A 20,532-nucleotide genomic window follows, 5' to 3' on the forward strand; every position below is an offset into this window, starting at 1 on the left:
TGAGGTAATTATGAAAATGTAATGGGTTATATTGAGAGGGAAATCTTCAGAATGAAAAGATGCCTCAGAGACTAGGGTTCAGAAAGATGATGTTTAACAATCTTCATCAGTCAATTTGCTGCAAGAACAAAGTACGTACCTACAAAATTAGGAAATGTGCAAACTTAGGAGACCTTGTTGCTCTTGCTTTGTCTTCAGTGATCTTACAGGAAGAATCAAATGATGCCATGGACTGATTAATGGTGAAACTTAGTAGTTTCTGCAAATCCATGAACATACAGCAATATTCTTGGTATTCTACTAAGTTGGGACAGAGGGACTGATAATTTTACAAGAGACGAAGGCTGGTTGGTGGTTTATAGGGTTGACTGTAACCTGCAGCATGCAGAGCTCTAATGTGATTCTTAAATCTGTTGAGAAGATCTTTTCCGTAGATACAGAGAAGCAATTGTGTTATGTTTACAAGGATGTCTGTGATCTTAAATTAAAATAGACACTTCAGTTTTTCTCATCTCTTTGTTTTTCTGCCAGTGGTGGAAGCGTAAAAGAGCTTTCAGATATCAGTTGAAGCAAAAGAGATTTGGCATGGATTTCAGGGGGAAGTTCTTCATTGTGAAGACAGTCAGGTGGTAGAACTGGTTGCCCAAGAGGCTGTACAGTCTCCATCATGATGACTTTCAAGGTCTGATGAGAAAAATCCCTGAGTAACTTGCTTTGGCCTCATAGCTGACTCTGCTCTGACAGAGTCCTTTCCTACCTAAATGATTGTGCAATTCTGGGTCTTTAAAGATGGATTGGATGGCTAGGGGGACAGGGAAAAGAAACTAAGGATTGTAGCGTCATTAAGCAGAAGGAAAGTTGAAAGAAGCTAGGTTTTTCTTATTCTTATTCTCCTTAGAGGGAGACACTAATGGATAAATATCAAAGATGCAGATAAGGAATACAAAAATAAGGTCAAGATCAAAGGACTAGAAGTTGGTTATAAATAAACTGGGAGGGGAAGCTAGAATCTTTCTTATCAGAGGAATGAAGTGGAAGAAGCTTCCAGATATTATTCCAAGAGAGCAGAAAGTATGCAGTTTTGGAGATAGACCTGTGCAAGCTTATGGAAGGAATGACTTGACAAAACAGAAGTGCTATGTTTGAATATGAATGTGGCAGGATTCAGAATAGTTACTCTGAAAGATTGGGAAGGTTTCTGGTTTATACCCCCTCCCCAAATTGTTTTGATTTTTTTTTTAGTTAGCATCAGTGTTTAGCTACAATTAGAGAACAGCTACGCTGCCACTTCTCATTGCATTAGGATTTCTTATCTCTCACATGGTGGCACATGATTGTGGATTTTGTTTTTTTTCTGTAGGTCTTATGTTTAATCTAGGATGTGAAGTTGTTGTCTGTGGGTTTGCTCAAATAAATATCTTCTGTGCTTGGCCTTGCAGAGCACCAGAGTTGTTGCTGTTGGCCTTATTTAGGCTTCTTTTTTTCCTAAGGGAAAAGTATATATATAAGTTTTATAAAAACAAGTGGGTGCTAATAATGAAGAATTCTACAGTCTGAGTAAAGAAGTTTTTCATTCCAGTGGTAAAAGCCTGCATGTGTGACATGAGCTGCTTCTTGCTGCTGCTTCTCCAAAGATTTCTAGAAAAATTAGAACCCAAAGATCAGAAAAAAACAACAAGCTAAAAAGTTGGGGGATTTTCTCAAAAGTAAATAGGAGTTGTAGCTGAAGATAATGGAAAGTACCATTTAACTGAAGAAATGTGGATGTGTTGATCTGTTGGAGGTTAGGGAAGCCCTACAGCAGGACTTATACAGGTTAGAGCAGTGGGCCAAGGCTAATTGTATGAGGTTTAACAAGGCCAAATTCCAGGTCTGGCACATGGGTCATAACAACCCCATGGTAAGCTACAGACCTGGGGAAGTGTGGTTAGAGATCTGTAAGATGGAAAGGGATCTGGGGGTATTGGTTGGCAGTCGACTTAATATGATTCGGCAGTGTGTGCAGGTGGCCAAGAAGGCCAGTGGCATCCTGGCTTGTGTTAGGAACTCAGTGGCCAGCAGGAATAGGGAGGTGCTCATCCCTCTGTACTCAGCTCTGGTGAGGCTGCATCTTGAGTCCTGTGTTCAGTTCTGGGCACCTGGCTATAGGAGGGACAGAGAAGTGCTGGAGAGTGTCCAGAGAAGGGCAACAAAGCTGGAGCACAAGTCCTGTGAAGAGCTGAGGAGTTGGGGTTGTTTAGTCTGGAGAAGAGGAGGTGAGAGGAGACCTTATGGGTCTTTGGCTACCTCAGGGGAGGTTGGAGAGAGGAGAGAAACAGCCACTTCTCCTTAGTGGTGTGAGAGAAGCAGAGGAAATGGATGGAAGCTGTGCTAGGGAAGGTTTAGGCTGGATGTTAGGAAACCTTTTTTCACTGAGGGGGTTGTCAGGAATTGGAATGTCCCAGGACAGTGGTGGAGTCACCATCCCTGGAGGCATTTAAAAGGCATTTGGGCCTGGTCAATGTCAGTCTTAAGTGAGACCATAAAGAAGAATGAAAATTTTCCTTTGAGACTTTCACTGCAGTGAGGAAGCTGTGCCTCAGCCCTTGTCAGTGTGGGCCACAGAACCTCCTCTGTGCCTTCCTCCTCTCCTCCTCCTCCTTGCCTGCGGCTGTTTCTCACACTCTCCTTGCTGCCATCTGCCTTTCCTGGTCTGGATCAGCTTCCACAGCGGTGCCTTCAGCTCCGTGGGCTCAGCTGAGGCCTCCTCAAGGCCTCTCGTGGAAAAACAATCGTGGAGCTGTTCAGTAGAGCTGGAGTATTTCTTGAGAATGTTTCCACTCAGCCGCTGACAGTTTCTCTGTGCAGTGCTGCTGAGCAAGCCTGGCTGCAGCACCTTTGTGTGAGGCTGTGGGGGCTTCTCAGGTAGGCTAAGAAGAGAAAGATCAATATTTACATATGAATAAATGCAGTTTTCACCTTATGACGCTTAATGTAAGGCTCTTTGTCACTGAAATCTTAATTTTCTGGTTTCCTTTGAGGCACAGTGAGATTTGGTCCTTTGGCACCCACAGGCTTCTTTTTTGCGGCCTAGTTAAATGTCTATGAATCTAAACCTTGACTTAGGCATGGCTGGTGACAAGGTCATAGAAAATTCTTTTCAACTATTTTTGGCTTAAGATTTTAACTGCTAAACATCTAATTCTAAGATAAGAAATCTTCTAAGTTCACAGGATAAAAATCCTTATTGTAAGTAGTCCTGTAGGTGGTGTTAATCACTATGTAGATTGCAAACAGAATGGAAGGTATAAAAAGAGCCTCATCCTCTCCTTGTTAACTGTCTCCTGAGTGAGTACTAGAGGGCATCTGTGTTTCACTACAAGTGAATCAATCAGTGGATCTTACAGAAGAATGTAGTTCAAACTATTTATCTAGATGTACCAGACAGGAACACTATCTTGATTTTTGCTACTTCTGGGCTTATATGCTCCCCTAAGGATAACAGCAACCTTACAGAAGTGAGCAGAGGTTACCTATGTAACCTCTCAGTTAGGAAAACCCTAAAGACTTCTGTTTTGTTGTCAGGATCTGCTTGTTTCTAAAACTATGCTTGTTTTTAAATCAGTAGTTTTATTACTGCTTTTACACCACCTGCATGTAGCATTGTGCTATCAAGTTGTAACTTGAAGAGCTGGAGAGCTGCTTAATTTTTTTTAATTATTTTTAACTAGGTTCAGTATCTTTTCTGGGACTTAAAAGCTTTGGTGTCATCTTCAGAGTACCTCGATTTTTTTATCTTTCTAACCTTTCTGTTTTGTGTTTGCAGGTCTTTCCAGGTTCACCAGTCAGCCAGAATCATCATCTGTCTATAAAGGAAACAGTGCAATCCTTAACTGTGAGGTCAATGTTGACCTTGCACCATTTGTGAGGTGGGAGCAGGATCGTCAGTCAGTCTTTCTGGATGATCGTGTGTTTAAATTACCAAGTGGAGCTCTAATTATTAGCAATGTTACTGAGATGGATGGAGGACTGTATCGCTGCATCATTGAGAGTGGTGGAACCCCCAAATACAGTGATGAAGCAGAGCTCAAAATTCTTCCAGGTATTAATCTGTCTTTTAAACATTAATAATTAAAACATCAGCTAAGTGGTAGGGGTGAAAAACCTAACAAGAATACTTAAAACAGGGTTGAACTAAGTGTGTGTGGTGGAAACTGCTGGTCAGGCTTGTTTTAGTTTTGTTTTTCTGCATAGCTTAAAATGAGGGTAAGCATTTAAGTTAAAGGACATTGACCCTCGAGAAGACCAGCCTGTATCTTGCAGCTGGGAAGCAGAGAAGCAAAATCAGTTCTCAGTGTCTGAGCTGTTTGCAATGGTTATAGATAGGCCAGACACATACACATGCTTTTTTTGCCATGCATAATGGTTTATGTCAGAAGGGTTTTTTGGAAAAGACTTTTTAAGAGAAGTCACTAGTAATACTTGCACTGTGAGTCTGCTACAAAGAGTCTGCTTCTCGGAGTATAAATGTTTGGGAATTTCTAGCTTTCTCAGGCTTCAGACCCATATTCAAATTATTGTTGAAGTTTCCAAAAGATATTATTGCTTAGTTTCCTCGCTCTTGGTGTGCTGCTTAAGCTGAGGCACTTTTAGTTGTCCTAATATTTAGGAAGTTCTGGCCTTTAAATGTTGGACATTTTTGGGAAGTCTCCAGACTCCAGAAAGGGGGATGACTTTCTATTTTGGAAAATTTAGCTATGACTATTGTTCCGAAGTGTTTAGATTTTTTTCATAAGGACAAAAGTCCAGCAATGACTGCCAAGAATGAGGCAGGATAGTGCACTTTCCCAAACTAGGGAAATAAGGGCTGTGTTTTGCATGGGTTTTCTTAATTTTTACCAGAACTTTATGCTGTCTCTTCTGAATTAGTCCTCATGTCGTAATGCTTATTCAAATTTTAGTGCTTGGAGAACTGCCAGAGGGTTGCTGAATTTCCATCTTGGGGAGGTTTTCATGTCTGGGCTGGGCAGTACCATGGCTGGAAGCAGGTGGCTGCATCAGGCATCTTCAGTGATCCCTATCATTGAGTACTTCTGTTTGGCATTACTATCTTTATCATATCAAAGCATAACTTATATCTTATCAAAGCATAACATGCTTTGAAATACCTGTTTTACAACTGCAACTTTCACTCTTTTAGAACTGAGGCATTTGCTAGGTTTGGAAACTGATCAGGCATGAAAGAAGTAGTTCTGTAGCATTTCTGAAAAGAAAGGCCCATCTTCAACTAAGGATACAGTTTTTGAAGAAGAGCACTTTAGGAAAAGGCACTTGATTGAATTATTTTAGTTTGGCTTACCTTCATGTTTCTACAGCCCCTCAATGGATTCTTAAAATGCTTCGTAATTTTTGGCAATTAAGGATTTCCTTATAAAACTTCCATATTGCATTAATCTTTTGAATTCTTTTGGCTCCACATACAGTTTACTTTTGTATTACTTTGATGAAGGTGATTAGAAGATACCTCTGTTAAGAAACACAGATAATGTTGTTTCCTTGCTTAGTCCTGAATGTGAAAGTTCTAATAATGAAGTTTTGTGAAAACCCTCCCAACAGGTTTTGGTTTTTTTAAAAAGTGGGATTAAACTTTTGCATAGAAAGCTCTCATAGTTTTGACTGCCACCTAATTGATTGTTTAGTCTGAGATGGATTTGAAAGAGGGATTTGAATTAATCTGTTCCTAATTAATTTTATTCTATTTTTAAATGGTTATCTGACATGTGCCTGACAGAGACCCCACTGCTGTGCTTCTGAATGTTTGAAATACAGCCAACACACACTTGAATTGGCCAGGTTTGCATCCAAGGACAGTGCTCCACCTTTTCTGCTAGCAAGCTGCTGTAGTGTTCAGTCTGCCTTTCTTCTACCACTGAGCAGGAGGGCACTTTTCTGAGCTCTAAAGCTTATTAGCAAATGCTTTCAAATACAGGCCTGTAATGCAAACAAACAAACAAAAAACCCCCGAACCCTAATCTTTTTAATCCAATTCCTCTAATCTGAGAATTGAACTCCTTTTTGGGAGCTGGAGCATTCGAGTTCTCTCTCAAGTGAATCATCCCTATTCCTCTGCCTCACGTAGTGATTGCTTGATGGCAATCTGTTTTATCATTTATATGGCTTGCTCCACATGCCACTCCAGGTCACTCTCACTGTGTTACCTGCCTGTTCACACATGGTCTTATTTCTGGACTGAGCCAACTAGTCCTTTCTAACAGGGAATGTGGGCAGAGGGGCTGTGATAGTTTGTGTGTGAGCCTGAGACAGATGATGTGATCCAGCATCGCTCTGAAATGCGATTTTCATCACCGCTGGTTCTCCTGAATAACCTGACAACCTTATCATGTTACACCTTGGAGTACATGCTTAGTGGTGTAAATGTTTGGTAATTTGTTTTTAACACTTTGAGCTGAAGAACATCAGAACCAACTACTGCCAGAAGCTTCTATGAATATCAAGCAGGTCCCAGGTGAGAGAGGGACTGAGCTTTGTGGTGTGATAGGCACAGAATGGGCTTCAGTGAGCAGAAGTAGTGTATGTACCAAGTAGGCTGCCCTACTTCACGGGCCAAAAATAACTTGTCTGATTGTGGAGTTTGCTTCTTATCAAACTTGTCAGTGCACATCTGAGCACTGAGGGTACAGCAGTTAACATAAACACTGGGTTTTCTGGGCAGCTGGCACAACCAGTTACAATAACACAGCAGAAGTGCTGTAGCTGGTATGCAGGAACTCTTAATTATGGTGCTACGTACATGCTGAAGTTACTACAGAGCAAAAGGTATACACTGCATCCTCAGTCCAGGAGTTACTGGGGCCCCTTGATGAGTTTGTTACCGTTCTAGTTAAAATTGATTTTTAGAACCTTTTTCCTAGGTTACATATTGAGGAGTTTTGGTTATTTTTAGTGAAGTAGAAAAATAGCCATTGTTCTCAATATTTATTTGTGGTAATTTAATTTGGAGTAGATTGCTGGACATCAGGTTTTGGTTTTTTGTTTGGGTTTTTTTGTTTTGGTTTGGTTTTTTGTTTTTTGTGGGGTTCTTTGGTGTGCTTGTTTTCAATTCACACAGTCAAAAATGGCCTTTTCCTTTAGTAAAAGACTGAGTAAATAAGCATTTTGCTTGTGTTTGTTCCTAAGGGGAAAAAGGGGGAGAGTAAAAAGAAAGAAATCTCTCTTCAGCCCAATTCAAACCAAAAGCATAGCTAATTCAGAGAATTCACAGTTTCCATTAAGCCGGAAAGCCAACTTAATGGTAATTTGTTTTGTTTTAGTAGAAATCTCGTGTTACTTCAGTGTGCCAGTTGCCTAAATATTTTATTTTACTTAGGGTTGACTCTCAACTTCAGTAATCTCATTTTCTAGTCTGTAAAAGCCCTTTTTGAAGGCAGGTGATTTCCTGGGTTTGCTAGACAAAGTCAAGCCTACACCTTTCTTTACTAAACCTCTAATAACTGGTAGATGTTTGTGTCTCAGGGCTGGAGCTTCTAGCTGAAATTGTTTCCCAAGGAGTTTGAGGAGTCAGAATCCAATAAATCAGCTTGCATGTCTGGGGGAAATGGTAAAGAGCTGTTCACATGGGAGGCTGGGAGAGGATATTCAAGAAACCCATTAATGTAGGCAAGATGGTGATTGACTCTTGCGAAGATATAGGAGGAAACGAAACGTTTGATCTGTGTTTGTTGGCTGTTTTTAGTTCTTATTATGACTTTGCATCTGGTAACAGCTTTGTCATTTCCAAAATATATGCAGATCCTGAAGTGCCCCAGAACCTGGTGTTTGCGTGGCCGCCCTCTTCACTTACTAAAGTGTCTGGGCAAAGTGCAGTATTCCCATGTGTCGCTGTAGGATTTCCATCTCCATCTATCAGGTGGAAAAGAAATGAAGAAGAGATTATCACAGAAGGGTGAGTAATGGCTAACATAGACATTTTTATGTAATGATTGGCTAGCCAGAGTTACAGTTTTAGATGAGAGCATCATTTGATTTCTATTTCATTTTAAACCAGAAGAGCAAAAGTTATCTTTCAGATGCTGGAAGGCTTCTAGATGGAGTGTTATGACAAGTAAGGGTAGTTCACAAGACTTGTGGAACAATGTATTTTTTTTGCAGACACTGGAAAGCAAGAGATCTTATTTGAGCCAGGAGTGTTATTAAAAATACATTACTTTTAGATTGCTACTGGAGTAAAAGAAGCAATTAAGGGAATAAGGACATTGCAGAAAAGGTAAGGCTTCTTCATATTGTGCATGTGAAGCCCTGCACTCACATTACTCCTTCTGCAATGAAAATATGCATCTTCTAGGTGTTCCATAAAGAGTTAATAAGTGTTCCATGAGTGTTAATGTGTTTAATAAGCAAAATGCAAAATTTCCTAACTTCTCATTAAAACAAAATATTAAAATGTTAAATGCAATCAAAAGAATTGTGGGGTTTCAGGAATGGTGTGTTCATTCAAAATAATGTGGTAGAAAAATCAGTATAAAACAGCTGAACAAGTCTCATCAAGAATACTGTCTTTTTGTCCATCTATCAAACATACTGACTCTAAGACAAGGAAATTGCAAACATATCTGAACGTTCTCAGCATCCCTCAAAGGCAGCAGAAAGTTGAATGCAGACAGAAGTTAAAGTTAATTGTGAAACAGGGAGAAGTAAAGTTAAATGGTGTCATAGCTGACACAGAAAGCAGCTGAAGGAACATGCAAGTCTCTCTGCAGTACCAGTGCTAGTAATATATCTCTTTTGTCAACTCTTAAATTAAAAAATCCAGGGGCTCATAATTTGAACTGTCTTTACCTGGAAAATTCAAGCTTCTGTGGGTAGTGACTAACAGTTGAAATACCACTGAGAAAATGTGTTGATGTCAGTCTTATGGCACATGATTTAGATTAATTTTTTCTAAATGTAAGAAATCATTCATGTATGGAGAATGGTGTAGACTCATTAGAATTGCATAATCAGATGTGTTGAAATGTCAGAATGAATGTGCCTGGTAAGATCTTAAATATTTTTTCTTGCATCTGAAATGATGTCATGTCATATATTTATATATTATATACTTTTGCTGCCCCCCCCAACCTCTGTGATATGTCACACTCAGCACACAAGAAGGATAAAGCTCATTTACTGAAGAGCATTCCTTTTTATTTTCTTCTGCAGTTTTTGATGCAGAGCCCGAATTTTCAAATCCTGCTCTGAATACAGTGCTGTTCATTCCCTTATGAGCTTTTTTATGCAGGCTGTCATGATGATTTCTGAGGGCTTTGCACATTTTCTCCTCTACAAAATTCAGAATGAGAAATTTTATTGAAGAGCTGAGGCATAACATTACTGAAAATATTTTATTTTTATATGTGCACAATTTGAACCACGTGCAACCTGGCTATTCAGAATATTTCCCATTAATTTTTAGTATTATGTCTGTTGCAAGAACAGATTCAGTTGAGTTTCCTTGCAGGTGTGAATCCCTCTGTGCACTGTGTCAGCTGTCAGTATGGGTGGTCAGAATCGTGCTTCCTCTGTGCTGTCACCAGCTCTTTGCATGAAGCTGCTCTTTCTTGAGTACTTTTCCATCATCACATGGACACTGTGTGGTGAGGAGAGAGCTTCAAGGCTGTCTGTTTGCAAACACTGTTTTTCTAAACATTTCTCTACTCCTGCAACAAATGAGTTTTTCACATTATCTGCCAAGCCCAAGGAAACCCTCTTACCAAACAGAGATTGAGCTACATGTCTGTTCCTGGAATCCACCAGTTGTCACATTACCTGGAAATGCATTCACTAAGGAGGATAAAGTTGCAAAGACAAAGCAATATTCCTCTTTCCCTTGAGAGAAATGTTTCCTCCTGCTCAATGGTAGAGCCAAAAAGGAATACATTCAGAGTTTTGGACAACTGAAGTTTTATTACTTTTGACTTATTGTTGCTTACAGAACCTGGTCTGGCTCAAAGTGAGTAGCTTGCTTGTGAAACTTAGTTTTTAAAATTTTAAATTTCTTCTGCTTCCTTGTTACAACACTTAGGGGTTTTTTCTTAGTGATATATGCACTGATTATACAGTTTATTTTTAAAGTGGGTAAGGGAGAAAAATGGATCTATTTTTTTTCTTCTCTCTGTAGGAGTAAGCTTCCTTTATTGTTCATTAAAGTGATCACACTGTGCCAAAACTCAACCATGCTGCTTGTGACTATGGCTTCACAGAGAAGAGATTCAAAAAGCAGACAAAGTGCTTAAACTCCATTTACCATGACAGTTGTTTTATTATTATTAAAAGAATAAGTGGAAAATCTCTAGAAGTAAAAATTAATATTCTTTGTTGGAATAAAGCCTGCAGTTAAGAGTGCTGCAAAATAGGCACCTTAGCTTGTTATGCATGTTCTGTTAATTTAATTACAGATTAAATCACATTTAATTTGTATTAAAATCCCCTTTTAGTGTATTAATAAGACTTTTCATAGTAACATGGCTTTTCTTTATTGCAAGAACAAATGGATCCTCTTAGCCTGGACAGGTTGAATGCACCCACTGTCTGTGAAAAGCTCTTAAATCACATTTTTTGCTATACACACTCACAACAGATATTAAGATCCATGTATGTATGTATTCATAGATGTATATGCATGTATATTAATAAATGTCTGCATGGGTGGGTTTAGAAAACAAAACTCGGATAGAATGGTCAGGTATGTCCCTGTTTTTTACCTTTTGTTAAACCCCTTAATTTTACTTTTGTCTTTTTAAGGGTGGCAGTTAATCTAGTACAAAATTAGATATTTTGCTTTCAAGCTGTAATGCTAAGGAGTATACTTATAGGAGCCTGTATGTATAGAAAATGTAGATAATTTTAAGGGATTGGGAGAAGTGGGCTGTTGGAATTAAATATTTGTTGTAAAACCTGAAAAAAGGGATGGTGTTTTTATTAAATTGAATTGAAAGGTATTATTATTGAATATTTGTCAAAAACTGCAGTAAGATTTATGTTAGTGAATAAATGTGAGTAAACTCTAGTGATGGCTGTCCTGCTACTTGTTCATACAAGCAGCCTGTAATGCAATATATTGGGAAATAAGTGTGCTGTGATGCAGTATTCTCCAAACTAATTTGAGTGAAGGGAAATGATGATGCTTTTGATGTGTCTGAAGTTGAAAAGTGAGATTTCAGGTGAGGCTGGCTGCCAAAATGGATTTGGAGAGCTTAGGAGATGGGCACCAGGTTTCAGATGTTTGGACCATGTTGTTCTGCTTTGAAACCTTTCCCATGTGTGGATCACTGTGTGGTCGAACAGTATATACTGTGTAACTTGATTTAAATTTGGACACATATAGAGGAAATTACAAATTCAGGTACCAAAAATTCTTTCAAAATCTTCAACAAATAAGATGGTTAATCTAAAAAGAAACAATTGAAAGGACCCTGAACAGCACATTATATTTTAACAAGGCTGTTGGAAGTACAGCTAACTCTTCGGTGGTGTGGGCTCTTCAATTTATCAAGATTTTGTCACTGAAAAATACTTAAAGAAAACTGTAATATGGTTGTATGGTTAATAATTTCCACATAATAAGAGCTGATTTGCACTTCCAGCCCAGAAAATCAGCTGTGCCCTGGGCTGCATCAAAAGAAGCACAGACAATGGTCAAGGGAGGGGATTCTCCCCCCTCGACTCTGCTCTTGTGAGACCCCACCTGCAGTATTGTGTCCAGTTCTGGAGTCTCCAACATCAGAAGGACACAGAGCTCCTGGAAGGTGTCCAGAGCAGAGCCACTCAAATGTTCAGGGTGCTGAGCACCTCCCTGGGAAGCCAGGCTGAGGGGCTGGGGTTGTTCAGCCTGGAGAAGAGGAGGCTCTGGGGTGACCTCAGAGCAACCTTCCAATATTTGAAGGGGGATACAAGAAAGCTGGGGGAGGGCTTTTTGCACAGGGGTGTAGGGAAGGGACAAGGGGAAATGGTTTAAAACTTGAACGGGGGAGATTTAGGTTGGACATTAGGAAAAAGTTCTTTCCTATGGGGGTGGTGAGACACTGGCACAGGAAGCTGTGGCTGCCCCTCCCTGGAAGTGCTCAAGGCCAGGCTGGATGGGGCCTTGAGCAACCTGGTCTAAGGGGAGGTGTCCCTGCCCATGCAGGGGGGTTGGAGCTGGATGATCTTTAAGGTGCCTTCCAACTCCAAACCATTCTATGATTCTGTGATTATAAAGCTGAGGTTGCATGTGTGGCATTAACCTTATGCTGTTGCTGCTTGTGATCAAACTAAATCTTTATTTGTGTGTTCACATACATAAAGCAGGGTTTATCCCTTAGTACTTCACATGAATGTGTGATATTTTTAATTCTTACATATTACTATTTGCCTGGTGTTCTGAGTGATTTGTATTAAGTGAATTACGCTTGTTCAACTCAGTAAAGGTTAAACATAGCAGAGTAATTACAGAGATTTTTCTGGTCATAGATTCTACAAAATAATCTAATTTGCTGTCTAATTTTATCTGCTATACTTTAACAAGACTGCAAATAGATTATAAGATGTTTTGGGAATAGTAATTTAAAAGAGGGAAAAAAAATATCCAAAACCTCAGGGCATAACTGGCTGTTTGAATACAGCAAATTAATAAAGGTTCACTATATTTAATGGTAATGAAACAGAAAAAAAGCATGTGAATTAGATATCCAAAGCAGCTCAAATAATTGTGTGCAACTGAGAGCTGTATGGATTGCATATGGAAGGCTTGATTTGATTTTGTTGTTACCTGACATTTGAATGACAATCTTTGTTATTTTTAATGACACTTTAAATTATGTTATCACTTTTGTATTAAGCTGATTCTTTGTCTACTGTGTCTGAAATCTGATTGCCTCTTTTGTGAAAATGCTTCAGTGTCCTTACAAAATTAAGAAGTTTTTACTTTATTACAAAGGCAGCTCTGCTTTAAGCCTAGAGTTCTTCCACAGCTAATGCATGCAGAAGGAATAACAAGGAATCTGACAAATGCATTCTTCCATGTTTTTAACAGCAGTGAACTGCTTGGATCACATGTGGGTAAACTTTGGACTCTCCTCTAGGCGTTTCTTGGGGGAAATAATAAAAGAGAATAAAAGCATAGCACAAAATATACGTGACTGAAAACTACATAACCTTGTTTCTTGACAAAAAAGAAAGTTCATGGGAATGCTACCGTGTCACAAGTAGTTTGTGAAATCCACAGGACAAACTTTTGTGGTCTAAGGGGAAAGTGTCTAGTAATTTTTTTATAGTTTTAGTAACATCTTAAATGCTGGTTAGTAACCAGGAGTTTCCTGCCTCAGTGTGCATGTGTTGCTTTGCTTTTCCAGTGGCTGGCTTGGGGAATAAGCATCATAAGGTCTGTGTTGCTTTTAGATGGGTTACTATGGGAATCGGATGATACTCAGAAAAAGGCATTATATCCCATCAAAATGAAACTAACAGCTTGTATAGCCTTTTATTATTCCTCTGCAATGCTTTTAGCCTCAGTGTCTTGCATCCAGTCAGTTCTTTCTGCATGACCTTCTGTCTTCTTTTGTGTCCTGTCACTGATGGATCAAGCACATTTAACCATTGGATACATTTCTTTCTGCTGTCATCGTACCCTTAGCAGATTATATGCTAGTCAGATTCATTTAATTTGCCAAGAATGTAGAACAAATAATCAAAACAGGTGTTTTACATAATAAAGGTACAGAGGAACAGACTCACATATATGGATGTGTCAGGGTCCAGAGGCATCTTAATCATTTATTTTTCTCTAGATATGATTTAAGTGCAGCCTTAACATGTCTAACATGCCGTTGTCACAAAGGAGCTTCACTGACATTGTTTCTGTTCACCTTTACAATGTTGGGAAAGGTCTTTTTTGTTCTTTGCTCTAGTTGTCCAGATGGAGACAAAGAGGTTCAAGAATCTGGAAGACCATCATATTCATAGATCTTTTTGCAGGAACTTCCTTAGGAAGTTAGAATTGATCTAGTTGAAGTTAATTTTAAATGTTAAGCCAAAGTATGGAGTTTATCTCTACTGTGGCTCCCTTTAAATAGCACTCAGGAATATTATACATAAATGCTTCTTGGGTTTATGTAGACATTTCAGTCAGAGGACTTGTGTGTGTTTCTCTGGTAACACTTGCTCTCAGGCAACTTGTTCATTAAATCATGTTTATCTTCTGTTTTGCACAGTTCTGACAGGTTTCTTCTGCTTGCGGGAGGCAGTCTGGAGATCAGGGACGTGACAGAGGAGGAGGCTGGGACGTACACGTGTGTAGCAGATAATGGAAATGAGACGATTGAAGCTCAGGCAGAACTTACAGTTCAAGGTAGGTCAAGAATTTAGTTTTCAGAGATAAAAGATCCCCAGATGACAGGCTATGTGATCAGTTGAAGACCCTGTTGATGTTTGTGCTTCCTTTAAAAAACAAACAACCAAAACCAAATACCCCAAACCGCAGCCCCAATTATGTTGTATTGGTTGTGTTACTGTGACTTCTTATTGGAAGTGTTTCTAATTTCATAAATATTCAAATGATGGGTTTGCTTATATAATGCATCTTGAGCAGGATTAAAGGCAGCTGTCTATGCTCGTTTAATATTAAATGCTGCCAATGCCATATATTTTAAATGAGGACAGAGGTCATTGTGGCTAATCACAGTTAAAAAATTACCTATGGTACTACTACTAAAGCCATCCTTCAGAGAAACACATGTGAAGTAGTTTTCATGGTCCTTATGGGTACTCTTGCTTTCAAGAATCTTGAGAAAAGCTGAGATAGTATCTCAGTGGTTTTGTAACTGGTTTGCTTACTCTTGAAAGTTTTGATTAGAATAGCACTGAAATGTTGATAACACTGATTTTAAAACTTTTTACTTCTGTAACCTGTGAAAATAAGGCAGGCTGATTAAGGAGCAGGGGGGGAAAGGTAGAAGTTTGGCTTCTTCATCTTTCTTATATTTCATGAGGAAATCTGACATTTTTTTAATTAATTGGATCTTAATACTGGTTTGAAGTTCTTCAGCTAGAAGTTACTGGTAGGCAAGAGTGATTGGTATATACAGAACACTTGTAAGAACTCAGCTGAATTATTTACAGTGGATTGTGGTACTAAAGGTTTGTCTTATCTGAAGTGATAAATTTTAATCACTGAGCAACTATTTAGGAAGGCTTGTCTATAGATGAAACCTTTATGAGAAAAGAAGTATTGTTTAACACTGTGGGATAACTATTCTTATACCATTAAATCTTACATAAAGGCACATTAGCAGAGTTTTTATGTCTCTATCAGTTGTACGGAAATTTGATAAATTTACTACTGAAGTCATGTGTATTTAAGGTCATGATAAATTTTACTAGGTATGTTAACTGGAACTTCCAAAAGAAGGTTGTGTTTCAAATACAGAAAAGCTGGAGCAGGACAGTTGGGATTAAAAAAACCCAACAAACTAAGAAAGGACACCAAATTTTTAGGCCCTAATTGCTTACTTTGCACTGTTACCTGCTTACAAGCTTTCCCTTGTGTTATTCCCCACTGCCCTTGGGAATGGCTTTCCAACCATGTCTTCTGCTCTCTGTAGGTTACTGGTACAGAAGCTTGTTAGCTAGCCCTGACCTTCTTTAAAAGTCAGGGAAGAACATCTGAAAATGCATACTATGTGAGGCTGTTCAAATGGAATACAGTGGACTTGAAGTGTTTTGAAAACCAACAAATATTTGTTATCTGGAAATAAAACCTTACATTTTTCTTACCTTGTTTCTTAGGCAAAAAGAATCAAGTTAGGTGCTCTATGTACTTACAGGCTTGATACTTCGCAGGACTTTTCTATGATTTTACGTCATAATATGTGTCATGCTGTGTTTAATTCAGTTTCAACCTACATATTTCACATAATTGGCATGAGGCTTTGAGTTTTATGAGCAATGGCAGAAATTAATAGTGTTAATGACATGATGCAATTAAGCTGAGCAAATCATAGATAAGACTGAGATTATAGCCTTAATGTAGCCTACAGAAAAAGGTCAGTCAGGGGATGAAAGTGATTTGGAGTTCACTCTCTGCTCATTATCTAAACTAGTGTAAGTGATTTTGTTACTTGGTTGTAAAGATTTAGAATAGGTTTTGGCAGTTCTTTTATGCTGAAGTTTTTTTCTACATCTAGTGCAAAACCACCCCAAATTTATTTCAGTGCTTGAGTATTTAAATATATTAATTATTATACTGAATGCATTTTGGAAAGTTGCATTTCTGATCTTATTACTTACTTGCAACCTTAATTTTACTTCCCTTTGAAAGTTCACTGTGGAGAGCAATTGTACTTCTGCATTACTGTAATTTGGTCAGGGGTTGAATAGTTTGAGTAGCTGTTATCTGATCATGGTATCATTTTTTTCTCGACTAGAAAACGTAATCTCTTTCCACCTGATAACTGCATGATTTTAGTTAATTTAAGCTTCTTCTGTCATTCTTAGAAACTGGCCTGGCAGAAGTTCATACAAGAAATCCATTTCCAGGGTACTTAGTTCCTACGTCTCATCTATTTTTCTTCAGCTTTTTCTTGAAGCAACTGGGTTCTTTTGTTTGGAGATTACAGTAGCATGCTAGAGGCTGTACTAAGGCAGTCAATCATTTTTTCCTTCTGTTAACATTTCATGGTGGCAATTCAGTGAGAAATGTGTAAATCTCTACTTAAGTGTGGGTAAGTTGGCATTATTTGACAAGTTAGGACAGTTAAAGAGAGATGGTGTTCCTGTTGATGTGTCTTCACTTGTATTTCCCTGCAGTGCCAGGTGTGGATTGACTGAAATTTGCAGGTAGCTAGAAACAACCTGCTTGATCCAGTTGTAAGCTTAAAAAAAAAAAGAAAAAAAAAAAAAAAGAAAAAGAGGAGCCTTCTATTACATGTTTAGTTCAAAAAAATTACTTTATTTTTGTACATACATTGCAGAACGACTGAATCTAGAAAAATGGCTGTAAGTAAACGGGCTGTACTTGACTAGAAAGGCACTTAAGGGTCCAGAAGCATATTACACAAACTTGTTTCCTCAGTCTTTTTATCTACAAAGTGTGTCTGGAAGCTAGAGTTATGAGAATGTCATTTTAATCAGAGGATGATGGAAAATAATGGAGTATTTTTGGTGAAGACTTACCTAAGACTTTGCAAAATGTATGTGGTACAGGTGTGAGAATACAGGGTCAAATAGTATTTCACTACTGGTGAAAGTAATCAGTGGTATTGACAGTGTGTTTAGCTGAGAAATCGTTTAAGTTTTAGGTGGGTTTGTAGTGAAGAAAGAATATGCTTTTTATGTAGCCTACATTTTTGAGGAGAACAGAAGAAACAATCATAAATGAATACATGTTTTTGTCATTAGTGACATTCTTTGTACCTTTAATTGTGAAACGTCTCTGATTTTAAACCCCTTGGTAGGAAGGGGTTTTTTTGAGAAATACATAAGGAATTTGAAAGACTAGAAATCTAAAGTATGTGTGGTAATAGAGTGGGTTTTGCTATAGTTTCTGCCAGCCATCCTGGATATTCTGCCAACCATTCTGCCAATTAATTCTGGATATCCTGCTGAGTGGCAAAAACTATTCTGACCTCCAAGCCAATCTTGGCTGTACCCACTGAAGAACAGGGCACTGTCTCCACATTCCTCTGGCCCAGCTGCCATCTATGGACTCCACTGCTTTTTGTGAGCTCTAAGGCACTTTACTTAATTTAAATTAGACTTTTTTTTAGGCTAGCTTGAGCTGTCTTAGGTAACTTTGAAATGGGTTTAGGGAGCAACTGGCTCAACAACTCAGTGATGGAACTGTTGGAAGCACAATTTTCAGGCATAGTCCTCAAAAAGGGGAAGAACCATGTTAGTACGAAGTGAGGAGACACTTGGAAGCAAACCCACAGAACTGCTCTGCATCAGGGAGTTGCAGAAAATAGAAGTTCTAGTAGTGTGTGTGCATGTTGAGGATTTCACAGAACCATGTGTCATGGCACCAAAGTTTTGACTTGCACATTTTGAAAAGTGGTTTGAATATGGAAGAGAACATGAAATGCCTGTAACTGAGAGTCTTAGCCCCTAAGGCTTGACATTTCTGAATCCCATCCACATTGGAATTGGTCTTTAAGGACAACTAGCAAACAAATAAAATGTGTATAGATTTGTACTTACTTTTCTCTGAGAAAATGCTGGGCACAACATGTCAGCACTCAGGCCAATCACCTTGATAGTAACTATACAAGGGTAGGTGACTTTCCATGGAGGCAGACAATAACTTGGTGTCTGATAAACTTCTGTACAAGTAAAATTCCTATGAGTTGTGTTGACAGTGTCCTTTCCCTTGCTGTCAGCAGGAGGGTACCAGATTTATTTATGGTGCCTTTAATGAATTGAGAGCACTGCAAAAATTTGTTTTGCTCTCACCAGCAATGAAGAATCTGTAGTATTTCCTTTAGATAAGAGTGGAAAGTGATGAAAGAAAGCCTGCGGAAACAAGTAGAAAATAGATCTAAATGCAGTCAGCTGCCTTCTGTTTTCTCTAAAAACCTGTGGTGTGGAAGAGCCATGGTGGCAGTTAAATACTCAGAAGGTTATAAGTTCATTCTTCATCTGGGAAATATTTCAAATTTACTACTGTGTCCAGCACCCCTGGGATTTCTGCAAATGGTGTGACGTGAGTTAGATGACCGCGTGAGCTTCCCATCACCTGTCTTGGTGCTTGTGTTGTAGATAATGAGGTTAGAGGGAGGTTTCACTTCCTGGTGAAATATTTACTGCATTGAATACTCAACCAGAAAATAGTAAACCAAAAACATTCCCATTCTTATCTTCCTTAGGAAATTGATATTACAGGTCTGAAGAGTATTAAAATAAAGGAATGGCTGCATCTGTGTGAGAATAGTCTGAATTGCTCTTTTTTTGTGGTCTGTGTTACTACCTTTCAATGTTTTTTGGAACTGCAGCAGTCTGGCTCTTGAGTCATCTTGGACAGCATTCAGTGTCTGGTAGTGTACCTTGAGTATTATGAGTATGTACTAAAACTAAAATGAAAAGAAATGTTTATTTTGAGTATCTGTGGTGATAGATTTGAGGTTGCCCATAGCAGTAGGCTAATCACCTCCTTTGTGCCACCAGAGCAAAATGAAAAAAAACCAAACAAAAAAACCCAAATGCAGAAGTAGTGCTTTGATAGGTTTATCAATTTTGTGCTTTCAAAGAGAATGCTGTAGCTGAAAAGTTTATGCTAAGGGCAAATCCTTATTCTAGGAAAAAAAAATGTTGCCATGTAAGAAAACTTTTTTTTAATATCATTTATACACAAGGGCTGGGTAGCAATTTAGATAATAAGAAAAAGTGAAATAAAGTCTGTATTTTGTCTAGCCAATAGGTTTTAAATCAATAGTGACACAAATCAGATCTGAAAGTATGGTGGTATTTTGGTGAAGCAAAACTGTAGTTGTTTGGGGGTTTTGAATGTATGCTGAAACATTCCTCCATCAGGGTGGCTTTTGTGATGGACTGTCACATGCAAAAACTCCTGAGATGGTGGAATTTCTAGTCTCTAACACTTGGAGCCAGGTTTGCAGCCCTCAAAACTAAAAAGAAAGCTGGCTTTCACAAATCTGTTGGAGTATGGGTAAGTTGGTCTTTATAAGAAGTGACCTGTAGTTGCCTTTGTAGTTTCTGGGATTTACTTTTTCCTTTAGCAGTTTTTTTGCTCTTGGGCTCATTTGGAGTTGTAGTACAGAAAACACTTTGGTTATTCACAACAGGTAATTATTTTAAGTTTTTGTATTTGTAACTTGTCTTGCACAAAGAGCAGCTTTATGCAACATTTATTTACTGACCATCCTGAGTCAAACTTGTTCAGACTTTCTTTAAAATTGGAACAAAACAGTTGTAGAAAGAAAAACCTTTACGTGAAGAATCTTAGACTTCTCTTCCAAAAGTACATCTGACCAGATCTTCATTTGTGGTGGATGCTTTGAGATACACTGCTGTTCTTCTTGGGATATTGGAGATGTTTGAGAAGTGCATTAAATCTTGTAGCAAGAGAGCAAAATGTCTGGGTAACTTATTTTTGCATTAAGCTTTCATTACTATTGGAAATAATTCTAAGGAAGAAATTCGAACCAACACTGAAAATTGCTAAAACCTGTCTCATACCTTCTTTATTGATTTTGTTTTCTAATTAAGCTCAGTGCTGTATCTTGATAATAGTCTGCCCTTCAATTAGAGACTCAAAAATCTGCACTAAACCTGCTGCAGTGAAAGATTTGTGCTTGGAACAAAGTATTGTTTTTTCTGGTTGTCACAGAACTCTGGTTGGGAGGAAGGTGTTAGTAGCAGAATGGCATCAGCTTTGTAGGTATCGTTTTTTCCCCTTGAAATTGCAGTTTGACTTTTGTTGATGACCTTTGTCCCACAATGATATAAAAACCCCACAATAAGTCAGAAGAGTCTGGTGTAGAGAAGTACTGCTGTATTATCTGAAAA

The 20,532-nt window shown here is 38.5% G+C and overlaps 1 protein-coding gene across 11 annotated transcripts in view; it reads left to right on the forward strand.

Annotated features, from left to right (window-relative positions):
* Positions 1–20,532, forward strand: part of NEO1 (neogenin 1) — a 191,438-nt gene that overhangs the window by 75,767 nt on the left and 95,139 nt on the right. For all 11 annotated transcript variants that reach the window (XM_071754849.1, XM_071754845.1, XM_071754854.1 and 8 more), the window contains 3 exons: positions 3,806–4,081; positions 7,789–7,942; positions 14,226–14,362. In XM_071754849.1, the coding sequence (XP_071610950.1) occupies positions 3,806–4,081; positions 7,789–7,942; positions 14,226–14,362 (567 nt within the window). The remainder of the gene's footprint in view (positions 1–3,805; positions 4,082–7,788; positions 7,943–14,225; positions 14,363–20,532) is intronic.

This window comes from Heliangelus exortis, chromosome 11 (genome assembly GCF_036169615.1).
Source record: "Heliangelus exortis chromosome 11, bHelExo1.hap1, whole genome shotgun sequence".
Classification (NCBI taxonomy): domain Eukaryota; kingdom Metazoa; phylum Chordata; class Aves; order Apodiformes; family Trochilidae; genus Heliangelus; species Heliangelus exortis.